This window comes from Xenopus laevis, chromosome 9_10L, assembly GCF_017654675.1.
Source record: "Xenopus laevis strain J_2021 chromosome 9_10L, Xenopus_laevis_v10.1, whole genome shotgun sequence".
Taxonomy (NCBI): domain Eukaryota; kingdom Metazoa; phylum Chordata; class Amphibia; order Anura; family Pipidae; genus Xenopus; species Xenopus laevis.
In genome coordinates, this window is record NC_054387.1 from 83,318,885 (window position 1) to 83,336,742 (window position 17,858).

General features: G+C 41.7%; 1 protein-coding gene across 6 annotated transcripts in view; it reads right to left on the minus strand.

Annotated features, from left to right (window-relative positions):
* agap1.L (ArfGAP with GTPase domain, ankyrin repeat and PH domain 1 L homeolog) overlaps nt 1–17,858 on the minus strand; it is a 257,570-nt gene that overhangs the window by 69,613 nt on the left and 170,099 nt on the right. For all 6 annotated transcript variants that reach the window (XM_041575580.1, XM_041575579.1, XM_041575578.1 and 3 more), the window contains 3 exon segments: nt 17,575–17,702; nt 16,916–17,071; nt 14,440–14,532 (listed from right to left, as the gene is read on the minus strand). In XM_041575580.1, coding sequence (XP_041431514.1) covers nt 14,440–14,532; nt 16,916–17,071; nt 17,575–17,702 — 377 coding nt within the window.

Genomic DNA, 17,858 nt, shown 5'->3' on the forward strand with positions numbered 1-17,858 from the left:
CCTGGTCAGTTTTATGCTAACAGGAGCATCGGTATCAGGTAAGTCATTACAATCATTGGGGGGGGGGGGGTTGCCCTAACATTTGGCAGCCCCCATGGTTTGGAGCTTTCCTTCTCTTTTAGGGTGTGGAGATATAAAATATAGAACTCTCCTCCCTTACATAGAAAACACTGGATACCAAGCATTCTGGATAACATATCCCATACTTGTATCAATAGTTGCACAGGGACCTGGTAAGTAAGCCGAATGCAGCCACTTTAAAGAACAGGCAATTGCTACAGATCTTTCCAGATGTATAAAGAGAGGAATGAGCTGTGTATCACGTCAACACTCCAAGGCCATATTTACTTAAGACATGTTCTAAGCAAGGTGTTTTATGAGCAATATGACTTAAAGAAAAATATAACTTCTGGTCTGTGAACCCATCTTAAATGCTTCGGATGGAAGAAATATCATGAATTTTTTTTTTATTATTTTAACAATGATGCATTACCCTGCTAGATCCATACAAGTAAGCAATTGGCAGCTTGAAAAAGGCACTTTATAAAGGAAGGCACTATGAATAACACTGTGTCTGTATGAAGGCAAATATCTGAACTGTTTATTGTGCAAGAGAGATTTTTCAATAAATTACTGAAGCTAGGAATGCTGTAAACTGGCACATGAATGACACAAAATTCACATTGTGGAGAATCCTATCCTCACTCATTGATTGATGTGCCTCATTGCATGTTGTATATCCGCTGATTAAGTTAAACCATGTGATTCTCCATAATGACATGTAATTTGCCAGTTTTTGTATACGGTAACATATAGACAGACATTTGGAACGAGAGGTTGCAAGAAGAGTTTCACTCCTCTGGCAAAATACACCATCAATTCCATCTCTTTAATATGATGCTACATTGGAAACATTTAAAAGTTGTCATATATATTTCAATTATTGAGTGACTGGGCCCTTTCTCCCAGCAGATCCTTATGCTGTCCTGCACCTGTTACACATTAATGAGGATGCAATAGCACAAGCAATAAGTCATGGTTCCATGGTTGTGACATTAGACGGTGGCAAAAGCAAGATAAAAGGGAGAAGGGAGCACCAAAGATAACAAAATAACATTGTGGTCTGAAGAAAAGATGACAGAGCAGAAAGCTATGTTGATGGAACCCAGAGAGGGAGTAGAGTTTGTGGAGATAAAGTTCCCTAATCACAGAATGATCAATCAAAGCTTGGGATCCTCTCTGCAGTGTGTAAGTGATAAGGCCAGAGGCAGAGACACGCTGAATGGGGCTCATTTGGAGTGGCTTTGTTAGTGGGAATGAAGCAGGAGATGGGACTGCAGGTGGCCTTTGTAAGAAGGGGATGCTAGTTTGGGGAGGATCAGGTCTGATGGACTCCAAACTTCGGGGGTCTTTTGTTGGGAGATGTCAGCAGAACATCAGGACAGGCTGTGACTGACACAGGGGGACTGAGAAGAGGAACTATCGCTGGAATAAATCTGGACCTCTTCAGCTGGTTCCCTCCTCAAGCTAATCCATCACCCCCCAGGGGACACAGGGAGGAGACACTGACCAGACCCAGCCATAGATAAGTACACACAGCCTGCAGTACAAGGACAGAGAAGGGCAGGCCCCAGGGACTCAGAGACAGATATGGTGATAAAAAAAATCTTCTGAACAAGCCTGCTATCTGATGACGGTTCTGGGTAATTAATTATAAACTCAATTACCTAACGCTTACTTCAGCACTCTCTATTCATTAAGAGATAAAGCTTGGCTCCCTTTCTGTTTCACACAGCAGAGGGATGCTGAGGCTGCCTGTAACCTGGGGCCTGCTGGAAAAGGGCTGCAAAATACAAAGGCAGAGGGAGAAAATAAGCATGAAACCATGGGCCAATAGCATACAGTTCAGTAAGACTGCCTTGCAATACTATTTAGACTGCTAACTAGTTATGGGCTGCGCCAACAATTCGCAAAATGGCGTATAATTCAGCAAAAAAAGTCTATGGGCGACAAAATGTTTTTTGACGGAACAAATTGCACTGCTAACTTTTTCTATGGGCGTCATTTTCACAGCAAAACTTGCCGAAAAATTTCACACATCACTAGCACTAAACAATTTTCTATGGAATAACATGCTACCCAGTGCTGAAACGCAACCACAGCCTAGCAACATAACAATGGGAAGGTAATCAGATAGCAGCTTCCTAACACAAGATAACAGCTGCTTGGTAGATCTAAGAACAGCACTCAATAGTAAAATCCAGGTCCAACTGAGACACATTCAGTAACATTAAGTAGGAGAAACAGCAGCCTGCCAGAAAGCAGGTCCATCCTAAAGTGCTGGCTCTTTCTGAAAGCACATGACCAGGCAAAATGAACTGAGATGGCTGCCTACACACCAATATTACAACTAAGAAAATATACTTGCTGGTTCAGAAATTTTATTTTATATTGTAGAGTGAACTATTTGCACTGTAAATAAAAACTACATCATAGAAATTGGGACAGACTTTTTATTTTTTTATATTGTTGTAAGCTAGGTTTAATATTCAATTACTGGTTGCTATGTGTTACTAGACCTGTACTACACCTGTAAGTCATGTAAGGGCCATTTCTCTAGAGTACAGGGGTAAATATGAGCTAGGCACCCCCAGCAAGAGCTAAATTACACAGGTGCTGCCATTATGATGGGCATACTGATAAACTAAAAGGAAAAGTATTGGCTACAATATACAAGGAGATATTGCAAAGGAACCCTTTTCACTCTAAAGCTTGCCCCAGGAAGGCTTTTTGCCAGAAAGCATGCAGCCCCATGCATGTCCCTTGTGTTGCAAATCTCTATTTATGATTAGTAAACATGGGCTGGAACGGTTACAAGTTAGTGCATAGTGCTGCATATAATGCTGGCTGTAGGACAGTGTCCCACCTCACTTTCTTAAGCGCAACGCAGCAGGAGGGGTCCCCCCTCCATGTCCTTCTTGTAGGAGTCCTGACGGCAGGTCGTTAGTATTCACGGGAATAATTAGGGCTGCAGTTAATTTCATTAGAGGCATCGCTGCTAAATGAAGCAGATTATGAGACACCTTTTTATTACAAGCTGTGAAATTACAGCCTGTCAGCTGCCAATTGCAGAGTAAAACAAATGAATTACAGTGTAAATAACGTAGGGGGAAGGAGGCCACTGTGACATACAATAAGTGGCCACTGCAACGCTTTAAGAGATGGGTTATCTATGTACGTATGCGGTAAAGATGAACTAACTGAGATTTTATTTTAAGAAGTTCGACTTCCTGGCCTCAGAAATAGGAATCTCAAAGATTATTCACAGCAGATTCACTAATGATCTATGAAGAGAGTACTCACTATCCTACCGCATCCGTGGGTCGAAATTTGACATAAAAGCCATTATTACTTCTAATTAGTCATTAGCGGATGCCTGCTTCTTACAGTGGGGCACTCTCCTTAATTTGCATGATTACATCTTTGCCCTTTAGCTCACTACCTCCTCCTTCTCATGGTGTGATCAAGAAATACACAACTTGTCTTTTAACTGCCTGCTAGTGAACAACATGGCTGAGTGAGAAATACAGGCTCTCTGAGTAGAACAAAAGTGATTTTCCCCTTCACAATCAGCACTCTGCTGTTTTGATAATAGCCTTTACTGGTAGCAAAACAGAAGACTAGCAGGCCGACAATCAGATAATTCCGTAAGGTAAGCTAACGGACACCCTTCAGATAAGCACAATATCAACATGCCAATGTGGTCCTTGACCAATGGGATTTTTAAACCTGGCCCTTAGGGTAAGGACACACGAGGAGATTCAGGGAGATTTTGTCGCCTGGCTACTAATCTCCTTGTCTTTTAAGCAACTATCTCCCTGAACTGCCTCAGCGTTTTTCCCCATAGGCTACAATGAAAAGTTGCCTGCGTTAATGCACACACCGTGATGCGTTTTCAATAGTTGCCCAAAGTTGCCTCAGGGTAGGGACACACTGGGCGATTTGGGGAGATTTAGTCGCCTGGCGACTAATCGCAGCGACTTTTCTCCCCGAATGCTTCCCCTCTCTCTGCGCCTGGCTAAAATGAAAAATCGCCTGCGCTAATCACACGCAGCGATTCGTTTTCCGAAGTCGCCCGAAGTTGCCTCACGAGGAAACTTCGGGCGACTTCGGAAAACGAATCGCCGCATGTGATTAGCGCAGGCGATTTTTCATTTTAGCCAGGCGCAGAGAGAGGGGAAGCATTCGGGGAAGATTGGTCGTGGAAAGTCGCGGCGATTAGTCGCCAGGCGACTAAATCTCCCCAAATCGCCCAGTGTGTCCCAGCCCTCAGTGAGGCAATTTCAGGCAACTATTGAAAACGCATCACCCTGTGTGCATTAGCGCAGGCAACTTTTCATTGTAGCCTATGGGGAAAAACGCTGAGGCAGTTCAGGGAGATAGTTGCTCAAAAGACAAGGAGATTAGTAGCCAGGCGACAAAATCTCCCTGAATCTCCTCGTGTGTCCTTACCCTTAAGACAACTGGACAATTTTCTACCAGATTTCAGTTAGTGGGTCCATACACTGGCAAATAAGCTGCATTTATGAGTTTAAATGCAACCACATGGTGAGAAAAGTATGTTAGCTAATTAGAAATATGTCCACAATTTGACTTACATGTTAAAAACACACATAAAAACGTCTGAACGTAGATAGTGTTGGCCCTCCAGTTTAAGGTGGCCATACACGTAGAAATCCACTCGTTTACCGATTTCGCCAAGCGAGTGGATCTCTCCCCGATATGCCCATCTTGAGGTGGGTGATATCGGGCTGATCCGATCGTGGGCCCTAGGGCCCAATGATCGGATCATAATGCAGGCAATACGGGCGGTTGGATGGTGGGACTGCATCAATGAACAGATGCAATCTGATGCCCTGCCCGATCGACATGGCCAGATATCGATTGGGGAAGCCTATCGGAGGGCCCTACACACGGGCCAAAAAGCTGCTAACTAGGTCTGTCGGCAGCTGTTATCAGTCCATGTATGGCCACCTTTACTCAGTTTCACATGTTGGCTTCCCCAATGTTGTAGTTCAACAACAGGTGCAGGCCCTTCTTGTGTAACTTATGCACACACGTCATACATCTGTATTTCCATACTGTATTTGTTACTGTAGATCTGCTACCACTCATAGACAACTGAATTATTCAGACACTGCCCAGGTGCAATCTTTAAGCAGAGATCAAGATGATTTATGGCAGAGCTGTGTGGCAGGCACTAATGCCCGTAGGGCACAGGAAGACATGGGGGTAATTAAAGGGGGGCTGCAATTAAAAAAAAGCAGAGAGTGGAGAGTTCTAATTCTGTGTTCTAGGCAGTGCAAGCTCAGCATGTGCGTTTTTACTTTATAACAGATCTCAAACAATTTTAAAAAATAAAGTTCTAAGACCCAAATAAAATGAGATAATTGTAAATACCAAAGAAAAGGGAATGGGAAGACACAACCTCAATCTGACATAAGTAGATAATTTTGCTCTCTCTGACAGGGCATGAACAGCAGTCTCTGGTAGTACATTTACAAGGAGAGTAGTCTTTAGTATAACATGTGCATGAATAGCAGTTTCTGGTAGTACATTTACAAGGAGAGTAGTCTTTGGTAGTACATTTACAAGGAGAGTAGTCTTTGGTATAACATTTACAAGGAGAGTAGTCTTTGGTAGTAAAGTTACAAGGAGAGTAGTCGTTGGCAGTACAGTTACCAGGAGAGTAGTCTGGTAGTACAATTACAAGGAGAGTAGTCTTTGGAAGTTACTGTGCATGAATAGCAGTCTCTAGTAATACATTTACAAGGATAGCAGTCTTTGGTAGTACAGTTACAAGGAGAGCAGTCTTTGGTAGTACAGTTACAAGGAAAGTAGTCTTTGGTAGTACAGGTACAAGAAGAGTAATCTTTGAAATTACCTGTGCATGAATAGCAGTCTCTGGTGGTAGTACATTTACAAGGATAGTAGTCTTTGGTAATACAGTTACAAGGACAGTAGTCTTTTGTAGTAGAGTTACAAGGAGAGTTGTCTTTGGAAGTACCTGTGCATGAATAGCAGTTACCTGTGCATGAACAGTAATCTCTGGTAATACTTGTGCATACGGAGCAGTCTCTGGCAGTACCTGAACAAAGGGAGCATTCTTTGGCAGTACCAGCACATATGGCGAAGTCTCTGGTATTAAAAACACTATTGGAAGGAATCTTGCACAAATAGGTACACACTAGAAGCTGGAGGGCCACATGTTACACAGCATGAATGCAAAATATAACCAATGCCAATTTACCAAAATATACCGGTGAGCCCACAATGGTGGTCCTTTCCAAGAATCTTTCCTCTACACTCATACAGTTGATGCTATGATGCTTGCACAGGCAAGAGGTAAATGTGCTGCACATGAGATTTTCCCATTACAATAACTGCTAAGTGGGTTACCCACAGGCTTGGGCTAGGCTTGGCTCAGCAACCCACACATTTTTTTTATGGAAAACTAAGCCTGTTCTCACTGTCGTTGCTCCCATAGGCTCTAGGTATTTTATATGTTATGGAAAATGTGAATAATAGGTGAAATAAAAAGCAGGACAGATCAGATTTCTGGTTCACCCCTTGTACAGAATAGCTCTCTGCCCATTCCTTTCTTGAAGTAATTTCAGACTATTAGTCACATGAGGTTACCATACTATCCATTTGTTATGTACAAGTAGTCCCAGGTCCTTAAGCCATCACCTGCAGTGTGCAAGGCTGGGACTTCTGATTTCTATTTTCACCAAAGAAAAAAAACAAGTCAAGACTCAGTATGTTACTGACATTAAAAAATGGTTGTAATAGGAATTCTCTTCAGAAAATTTTGCATGGAACAAAAAAAGGCTGCAAAGGGAAGGACATTTAATAAACCACACTTTTACCCTAATGTGGGGGAATACAAGGTTCAAGACTGCATACAGAAGCTTCTTGGAAAACATGCTTCCTTTGACCCTTTGGAGGCCTTTGCCAGACACTCAGCTTGTTCTCCTTTGCCACAAAAGGAGCAGCCCGTTACAATGACAAACACACAAAGCTTGTTCGTAATTAGCACTTAATTAGTACCAGGGAACAGATGTTGTTAGAGCTTCAGCAGCCACACAGGTTCTGTAAACAATGCTTATAAATCTAAATGAACGTATTAAGCACGACGTGCCTGTCACAGCGCACGGAATAAATATGAATGGTGGACCAAATCAGTACAACTAGCAGTGTGGTGAGCAAAGTCCTGGTGCGGTGGGTGCCATGAACTCTGATCAGACTCCAATCAGACTACAAATACGCAAAATGGACTACTGGGTTGCATTCTTAACATGATTTTAAAATTTAAACATTTGTGATTTTACCTTCCAAATGACACAGATATACCACACAGATGTAAATGCACCTCTAACATACACTCGCATATACATACCATGAAGGCAAGCAAATAAGTGAGTGAATCTTTGTTTCCAGGCATTCAACCTTAGAGCAAGCAGGTGAGTGAGGGTCATTCTGTACTTGAAGGAATTCAAATGCTGGTGCTGCTGCAAGATTGGCGACCAATCGAAATACGGGCATGTACATGTAACCCCAAAGAAATCAGTCAGTCTTCCCTCTTAAATACAGCCAAAGCCATCAAGCAGATAAGCGAAGTGTCCCTTTGCATATACTGTGATATTAAAATACACCTGTAAGTGACTTCATGCACATATGGTAGCAGCATGAGGTGTGTCCAGAGCCACACACTATTTTTAACCCAGTGGTCACCTGGACAGAGGGTCTGCGAACAAGTTGAATGGAGCACTAAGAAAAAAAATGATTTACAGATGTATTGTCAGGCCCCTGGTCCACCCACTCAAGTTCATTAATTAAAAACCCCTCCACAATTTTCACAAGCGCCACCTACTTTCCTGCATGTCCGGCCCCCTTCCAAACCCACAAGTCATATTTGACAGCTCTTGGGATATCTCTACCATGGGTCCCCTGACTATATTACCCCTATACCCCACTGATGACAGCCATGGATGTGCTACTGCAAAAGACTGCCTCAGATAGCCAGACACTGCCACTACTCCATTGAGCAAATTTTGGCGTAACTCCACAGATGGAACAAGCCTCCAAGTAAGTGGACAGAATACAAATCTGACCTTGTCAGCTTACAAAACAGAGTCTGTAGACTTGTGATGTACAGGAACCAACAGAAAGTATTGAACAACTGGGTTTTGCAACTTATGTTAAAGAAGGTGGCCGTGAACTGGCACCTTACAAGGGTTGTTAACCTTCCAACACTTTATTTAGAACAGTTGTTTTTACACAGCTCATCAGAAAATATAACCTATTTGTGACCCTTTTCTAATATTGAAATCTGTGACTTGGGTGGAGGGTCACAAATTCTGTAAACTGTTCTAAATTAAAGGGCACCTATCACAGCCAAAATCAAACAACCTAAACATGTTTAATCAAACTACATATATAGCTTTTTTTGGAAAAAAAAAAAACTGCAGGTTTTAAAAAAATCCCTTACTTTGTCAAATGTGTTCTTTCATGGAGGGAGTCCATACAGTGACTATAACAGTGACTATAACTAACTTCCAGAAGGTGGCAGCACTACTGAACAGCAGCTAACACAGAGGTTTGGCTGATTCAAAAATAGTTTAGAAGGGTTGCTAAGCAACCAAGGAATGTCAACTGAGCATGTGCGAGATTTCAGAGTTGTGAAGATACAGGTAGGAGGAGTCAGTGAAATCCAAGATGCCTGCCTCAGCTAGAACTGCACTGGAGATTTTGTAGAAGGTAAAGTGAGCTGATGATTTACATTACACAAACAATTCTAACTTTTTATAATCGGATTTCTTGAATTTTCACATTGTGTCTTTACTTTAGCAAATGATTTTAGTTAGTGCCCTTTAATACATTAGTTGAAACATTTGTTATTTTTGGCCCTGCTGAGCATAAGGCTGCCACCCGGCCGGTATTTTACTGGCCTAGCCGGTAAAACACCTGCCAATGCCGGGGCCGGTATTACAAATTTAACGGCAATGTAGCTGCCAGTAAATTTGTAATACCCTTCAAAAAGAGCCCTCGGCCTGCCCCTAATCCCCTGTAACTTACCTTTTCTCCTCAGTCTATGGTTCTCCGCAATGTGGCCCGCCCCTTTTGACGTCAAGGCCCGCCCCTTTTGACATCATGGCCCGCCCCTTTTGTTCGTACCCCCCACCAGCCGGTAAAAATCATAAGAAAAGGTGGCGATCCTAGCTGAGCAGAATCTTTGAGTTCATTAAAGGCAGCTGTTACAATTGATAATCTAGTTGCTAATGCTCCAGAGATGCTGCTGAGAAATGTATCAACTAATGTAGCAAATTGTAACAGTTTAGAGCCTACGCCTGGATTACTGAGCTGCCAGACAAAAGCCAGAGAGGGACATTACACTTTAAAGGAGAAGGAAAGGCTAAGTTAACTTGCCAAAAGTTAGGCACCGATTACTCTAACCAAGTTGGCATAATCTTGTAATGAATAAACATTTGATGTCAATAGGGTCAACTGAGTGTGATGTTTGTTTGTTATAAAGTTATGTTTTTATGGAAAAAGCTAAACAATAAAAACAAAACAAAAAAAAAAAAGGCCAAAAAACACTGCTTCAATATAACTGGATGCCCAAACAGGTGCATACCAGATACCATACCAGGGCAAAATGGAACACATTCACTGTGTGGGCATGCGGCAATGTACATAGTGACATTGCTAGTGTATATGGACCACTATTGGCTGAGTATGTACTTAATGAGGTGCAAGTAGAGGATGCATCCAGTGTATATGTTTTGGAATCTGTATATTTACACAAAGCATCAAGGGGATATGTAAACAGGTGTAACTGGAATCGGGAAAAAAAAAAATCTTCGCACATATAAAGAGCATGATACTCTTATTACCCTGGTTCATGCTCAGAAAAAGGCAAACAAACTGCTTCACACACAATGCACCTAATGTGCACACTCACACACACACACACAGCATCCGACGTACAAACACATACTGTTCCTATCATTACATCTAATTGGTAAACATGATTGTGGAGCTGGGAGAAGAGACACTTAACGAAAAGCAACAAAAAGGGAAAAAATGGAGTGAGAGAGAGTGTGCAGACCCCAGGGAATTACCAAATCAATTAACAACTAATTCAGGATGTAATTTCCGGATTGCCTCTTAGCACAAAACTGTATCTTTAATTTCTCAAGCAATAAGCATCATCCAGAGAGAGGGCTCTAACACACACTGACGCTTCAAATGAGTTTACAAGTATCTCTTTTTGATTGGCTATATAACATTATTTTCTTCACAGTTCGTTGACACTGCTGCCGAGTGCTTGGAAAGATTTAATTATACTGGTACAATCGTTAGCAGCTTTCAGTCCCATCCACAAGGACTCGTAATGAGTCTCTGTGACTCAACCAACGCTGGGTGACCAAATTATATGCGGCAAAGTGATACAATTCCGCTCCTAATGGGAAGCTGTTTATGGGCCCCATTTAATAAAGATTTGTCCCACAGGCACTGGCTCGAGGCACTGGGAAGAGACGTACAAACTTCTGTCCAGAGGTCTGATCTATCTGCAATGACAGCAGGCGGGGAGAGGATGCCTGCGTCGTACAGTCCTGTATCACTGGGCAAAAGTGGAGCGGTCGCAAAGGGAAAGCACCCAGTAATAGAGCACCTTCTCCAGCAGCAACTGCTCTCAAAGATCAGACAAAATATTAACAGTTAAAAAAAAAGGGAGAAAAACACTGCCCCCAAACAAAGCGGGGCTTTACAAGAATATATATTTTAATTTTTCATTTAATCAGGTTCAAGGTGAAATGTAGTGGTTGCAATGAAAGCACAAACATGGCAAGCACAGATGTCCCCCTGTATTCTCTGATTCAGTTATTAGCACCCCTTTACCGTCTCACCCCCCTCCAAACTACTGCACTGCAACATGGGACTGCTGAGGATTCAGATGAGCCCATCGAGGACTATGTCAAACAAATAATTAAAACCTTCAAGGTTTACGCTCTTATTTTGGAAATTTTAAATGTAAAGGGTTAAAAATTCCAAATAAATGTACAGTATGCAAAATGATTGCCCCAATTAGTGTGTTTGTGTCACTAGCATCTATGTGCATGTATGAAAGCACAGGGCAGAAAGAGAACAGAGATGCTGGGGGGGGGCACAAGTCTGGGCAGAGGATACCTCTGCAGCCACCTTGCAAGTGCCAGCACTGATCTGCATGTCACCTTCCCAGCCCCATTTGTACCTCATTAACTGCCACAGACTTTTATGCAAATAGCACCACAGAAGCCTCTCCGAAAACCATCACATTGCACAGTGAAAGAAAAGGCTGGATATAGTAATAGACCTCAGTGTGCAACATACCCATTACACATTCATTGACACACACTTCAAATATATACTATATAAAGTGTGAATGAAATGACCCCTTTTTGAGATAGGCTGTTAGGGTGTTCCTACAATTGTTTCTGGGGAAATGCTGCAATTTAAAACTTTGATCATATCTTAGTTTCATCACCATTGTACACTGACTGTCCAACCAAGCCTGAGTTGATCTATTCCTAAGCAGAGAAATCATGGTATGTACTTCCATAGCGAGCCTTTGTTCAATAGATTATTTAGGACAAGGATGTCCATCTGAAAACCTATGCTGGGCTTAGATTGGCCCTACAAGGTAATTTTGTATGGCCCTCAGATCTACAATAAAAGGACCGCACTCAAGTTTTATCTCAACGTTTCGGCTCCATCACTCGAGCCGTTTTCAGGCCCTAGTGATGGAGCCGAAACGTTGAAATAAAACAATTTTTTCACCTTACAAGTCTTTGGAGTGCAGTCCCAGGCAGTTGCTGTATATATATATATATATATATATATATATATATATATATATATATATATATATATATATATATATATATATATATATATATATATATATATATATATATATATATATATATATATATGAAAAAATTAAACTGCACTCCTAGGGCTTTGGTGAAAAAACACGTGGTAGGCTTTATTTCAACATTTCAGCTACTACACTCGAGCCATCTTCAGGAAGTGACATCCTGAAGACGACTCGAGTGTAGTAGCCGAAACGTTGAAATAAAGCCTACCACGTGTTTTTTCACCAAAGCCCTAGGAGTGCGGTTTCATTTTTTCATTTGTATGCTGTCTATAACCAGCAGCCAGGCATTTCGTTGGTTGATTGGTGCACCAGCTCTCAACATGGACTACTATATATATAGTAGTCCATGAAAGCACTCACAGCAGTCGCCATCCAGCGTGTATCAAAAACTCATTTATTGGTGCATGGTGTATCAACGCGTTTCGGCTCACATGGAGCCGTCATCGCGTTGATACACCATGCAACAATAAATTGCGTTTTTGATACACGCTGGATGGTGACTGCTGTGAGTGCTTTCATGGACTACTATAACTATTTTTTGGTTAGCACACAGCAAATGACTATGTGAATGGTGAGTGCCGCTAATCTCTACATATATATATAAAATGGGAGAATCCTCTGGACCTGGGGTTTTCCAGATAATGGATCTTTCTGTAATTTTGATCTTCATAACTCAAGTCTACTAGAAAATCATGTAAACATAAAATAAACCCAATAGACTGGTTTTGCTTCTAATAAGGATTAATGATATCTTAGTTTGGATCACGTACAAGGTACTGGTTAAATACTACAGTGAAAAAGGAAATACTTTTTAAAAATTTTGATTATTTGGATAAAATGGAGTCTATGGGAGACAGCCTTCCCGTAATTCCGAGCTTTCTGGATAACGTGTTTCTGGATAACGGATCCTAAACCTGTATTTATTTTTTAATATATACATTTTAGGTAAAACAGGCTGACATTCTGTTGGCTATGATGAGCAAACATTACAACTAACATATATTCTCTTAAAATAATTCAACCCACTGGCCAAAACGTTTTTTTTGCAATACGGTTTTACCCTTGTTAGGAAAAATGGATGCCCTTCCTTTACTTAGTTTAAAAGACAAAAATACAATATTTCTTTATCTAAAATTAGCATTAAAAGAAGGGTAGGAGGTCACAGCTCCATGCCCACACAGACTATTGCTCTTCTGCATGGTTGAAACATGATTGTAAGCTGCCAAACCAAAGACTAAAATAATGACAGATATAGTGCCATGTTTGAGAGCTTTTACAGTGGACGCACTAATAATAGATCCTTCATTTTGCCTCCTATGGGTTTCATGAAAATCTATGAGAGACCCTTATGTAGATGCAAATGTAACTGTAATCTGGATGCAACTTAACGAAATGATGGGACATTCCATCTACCTATCATACTAGACAACCAAAGTGGGGGCAAACTAGGGATGATAGGAAAATGGAAGACTTGAGTCTACATATTTAATCATGTTATATTGCCAGTTCCCTGCTATAAAGGCACAACATGACTATCCCATGGATAATATAGATATGGCTATCCCACTGGGTGAAGGAGTACACAACATATTTACATGTTCTATGAATTAATGAAAGTGCAGTTTGGAAGCCCTAGGTCACTATATAAGACATGAGAGTGGAACCCCTGGTGAGGGTGAAGCTGGAATCCCTATTCAATGGCAAAGCTCATGCTTGCTGTGCCATGCCTGCTCGGCTCATTATAGGTTCTGGATCCACACCAAAGCATTTGCCCCTTGTTAGGCTAGTGATGGCCGCTCCTGGGCTAACATTTCCCAGCCAAGGTTCCTGCTGGCTCTGCCTCACCCCCCTTCCCGTAGCACGTCACCAGAAAGGATTAATTAAGGCCATTCATTAGGGTTGTAAACGCTCGCTCGGGTAATGGAGGCCTAAATGAAACTGAACCTAATCAAAAGGTACAAGTACTTCATTAGCAAATTACAAACAGGGTCTTGCAGCTGACACATTCTGTGTGGCTAATTGCCCGGCGGCCGTCGGGGGGGGGGCTCAGATTAGCAGCCAAATCAAGCCTGCGCGTGGTTATCAGAGGGGGCTTTTTATTCCCCCGCAGACAGGCGCGAAGAGGCCCAATCAAAGACTCCTGCACAAAGGCGTTACTTTGAAGCTGCCTGGGCCTAGCTGCCTCCCCCTGAACAGCTCACTTCATTAGGGTCTGTTGTCACATGGCAGCTCCCCTCCCCCTCTCACACTAACTCCTTATCCTAATGATCCTATTTTAATGTGCGCAGGATTCGTGCCTAATTGATGTCAAGTGAGCAACTCTTGCACATTCAGGGAGGGGGGCATCAAACACGGCGTGGAGAGCGGGGGGCTCGGAAACGAGACCCCGAGCGTGGGCTCCTCTAATTACACACTGGAGCCTGGTGGTGGGAGGCGGGGGCAGAGAGGAAGCTTACCTGTTTAATTGGTATTGCTCGCCCGCTGCCGATGCTGTCTGCTCTGCTCTCTAGACCTTTCTTATCTTTGTCTGGGTCGCTCCCTTTGCGAGACTGAAAAGCAAAAGTTCAAATCCCGTTAAAACCTCCACAAACACAGAGCGGCTGCTTCCCTAGCACTCCCCCCCGTCAGAGCAGCCGCTTTATTTCATCCCTTGTGGGCGCAGAAAATAGATATCGAAAAACTAAGAGTGACGGGCCCCTTTGGTATGATTTTGTACCAATTAATCACTTGGTTAATAAAGGCAAAAACATCCATTCAGGATGCCAATTCCTGTAGTCTATTGGTCAAATGATTCCATTATTATATACTGTGCTATAGAAAGGATACACAGTTTGCCACTCTCTCAATTCTCATCAACCTTAGCATCCTGTCAAATCCCATCAGCCTAAGCACCCAACCTACTGTATGTATCTCTAGTCTCTAACATGGCTGCCTTCATATTTTTCATTACTGTCGTTATGCTATTGCATGTTCCATGGAACTTGCCAGCTACCTTTAGTAAAAAAAAAAAAAAAAGGAAATCGCTTCCTAACATAGTAACTATTTAGAATTGTAAAGGGACAGGTTGCTAGCTCCTTGTGCCAGCATCTTCTAATTGAATTTACAATATGTTCTTGTAGCATGGTTCCACAATATAGCGTGATAAGTTAACTGTTTATGCTTTTTTTGGGCAGTTAAACTCCACCAGCAGGAGATGTAAATCGCTTTCTTACATGGCAGTGGGTAAAGTAGAGAAAGTGGAGATGCCCACTTGCATATAACTATGTATTTGAACAGAGTGTTCAGAGTAACTGGCAAGTTTACTGGCATATTCCACAGCAGTGTTCTTACGTATCAATATGGAAAGAAGTCTATGAAGCCCTTGGTTAAAATGGGACAATAAAATCCCATAAGGACATATCCAGCTTTCCAGACCTTTTTTTAGAATATTGGGAATGTGCAAGCCCCTTGGCTGAGAGGAAACTTAGGAAGTGTAACTTGCTTGGGACGCTCTTTTATAATTCAGATAAATCCAATGCTTCCATATAATCAAAGGTATCATGTTTACAATGTGAAATAAATACGTTAATTTCAGAGGATTTCTCAAGCTAGGACCTGTATATGGCAAAGCTGCTCCGATAGGTTACGTTGTATGGATCTGACATATGTATTCCAGTGCTGTATAATATACGCAAGGAGAAAGATCACAGGGAAATGATGAATATGACTTATCCCCTGTGCAGCCCATACTCTAACTTCTATGCTCCAAAGAATAGCCCTCTCCTTCTGCCTGCCTTGCAGTTACAACTTCACAAAGGGGTCTCTCTGGGCCTCTAATAAAAGCGCTAAATAAAAGTGGATCTAACGTTATGTCCCCCACCATCTTCTAGCCATTGCTAGAGCCCCCTCCACAGACAGAGATTTATAATATAAGCAAGAGCAGTACATCTCTCACTCTGCAGAGTAACTAGCCCTGACAGCTGCACTCCATTACTCTGCCCAGCAACATTACTCACAGGACAGCGACCACTGGGGAGGAAAGCCTAGCTTCCTACATCCCATCCTTTCAATTTATAGTCGCTCCCTTAAACACGGAATGGGTTAAACAGGCTGAATGAAGATTGCTGATTTGAAATTAAATTAACCATCATATTATGAAATATTTCTAAAAATACTGGACATCATTTTATAACTTCCCTAATGAGTGTATTTAGCCTATACTCAGCTTTGCAATAAACACACCTTAACTAGAAGAACTAAAATCCATTTGTAAATAAAGGAATGGATATACTTAGGGTCATATTCATACTTTAGGGTCATATTCAAATTCACTGCAATCCAGTGTGCCCTCATTGCTAGGGGATTACAAAATGGCAGAATTTAGAAAGGTGGTACGTGAATGTGATATCATTTTGATTTAGCCCTGTGCAAGAAAGGTCTGGAAGGTGTAATTTGTCAGTTTATTAAAAGCAAATATCTGTCACAATGAATTTCCGGAGGTTCACACAAGAGTTACTTGTTCTTTGCTGCCTCCTGCTGGTCAGGGATATGAGTTACATTAATGGTGACAGTCAATTACCAAATGTCGATAAGAATTGTGAGAGATAAAGATGCAAATTGAAAGCCTGGCACTTGTCTTTATTTTGCACAACATTAACCATTTCCCGTTTCTGCTATTGTACATGCAAGTTGTTAAAACAGTATTACTGTAGGTAGTGGAAACTGAAGGACAAAACAAATGTCTAACTATTCCCTTGCTGCAATTAATCAATTTGTGTATTAGTGTTTATTACTGCTGATGGGTGATATTATGTATTAAACTGCAACAACTCCATCAATAAGCGCTACAGCCACCTAAGATTGAATGCACTCCCTGTGAGAATCTTTGCCCTGGAAGAGTAACCCCTTGTTGGGTAGTGATCATTGAATCTAAGCGATGTGGTGCAGGCTCACCGTGAAGAGGTTGGAACGGCGCTTTGACTGCTTGCGCACAGGAGTAGGTGTGCTGGCTGCTGGGGGCACATCGATCCTCAGCTCCTTCTGACTAGTACTCGGTGTAGAGGGGACAGATGAAGAATAGTCACTTAGGCTGCCCCCACCGTTACTGGTCTGTGAAGGAAAATGGTAAGTAAAAATGAGACATATGCAGTTTGTACAGATTTCACATTAATAGAGATTCCTCTGTAATTCCATGTGAGATGTAATATGATTTATACAGTAAAACATAAAAACAGGGAGATAAACTGCTATGGTATCACAGAAATCCTCACGCCCCTTGTGAGCAGGGCACTCTTTACCCACTGTATCCATTCATATTTATATGTAATCTCTATACTTCACGTATACTCGTTTCAACTGTAGAGCAGAATATTTTGGAGCTTTATACATGTTTATAATACTAATGCCGCTAATAGAAACATGCACCCCAGCTGCAATAATTTCTTTTCAGGTTATATTTTTCACCTATACTTATATGGTAGCAAGTTATTATAAGATGACAATACTTTTTCTAGACAGCAAGCACATTTCTTCACATTGGTATGGTATGTTGGGTGCTGCACCTTTGTGCATTATACATATTTGACATGTTTGTGTGTGTCAAGTGCAAGTACCTGACTAATGTGAACAGCTGAAACCTGTGTTGAACAGACAGATGTGTGGCTGGGGGAGTTTGGCAGGGACTTGCAGGGTCCAATCGAGAGCTGTTGCTTCTTACGGGTGGCTACAATCTTCTGGGCCACTGTAGAGAAACATGAGAAAATTAGAAAAAGAATGAGAGAAGAGTAAGAGTAAAAAGAACTAACACAGGAACAACAAGTTATAATTATTCTGTGTGCCACAACAATGGATTTGAAATGAAACAATCAAGATGTAATTGAAGTGTAGTCTCCCCCCC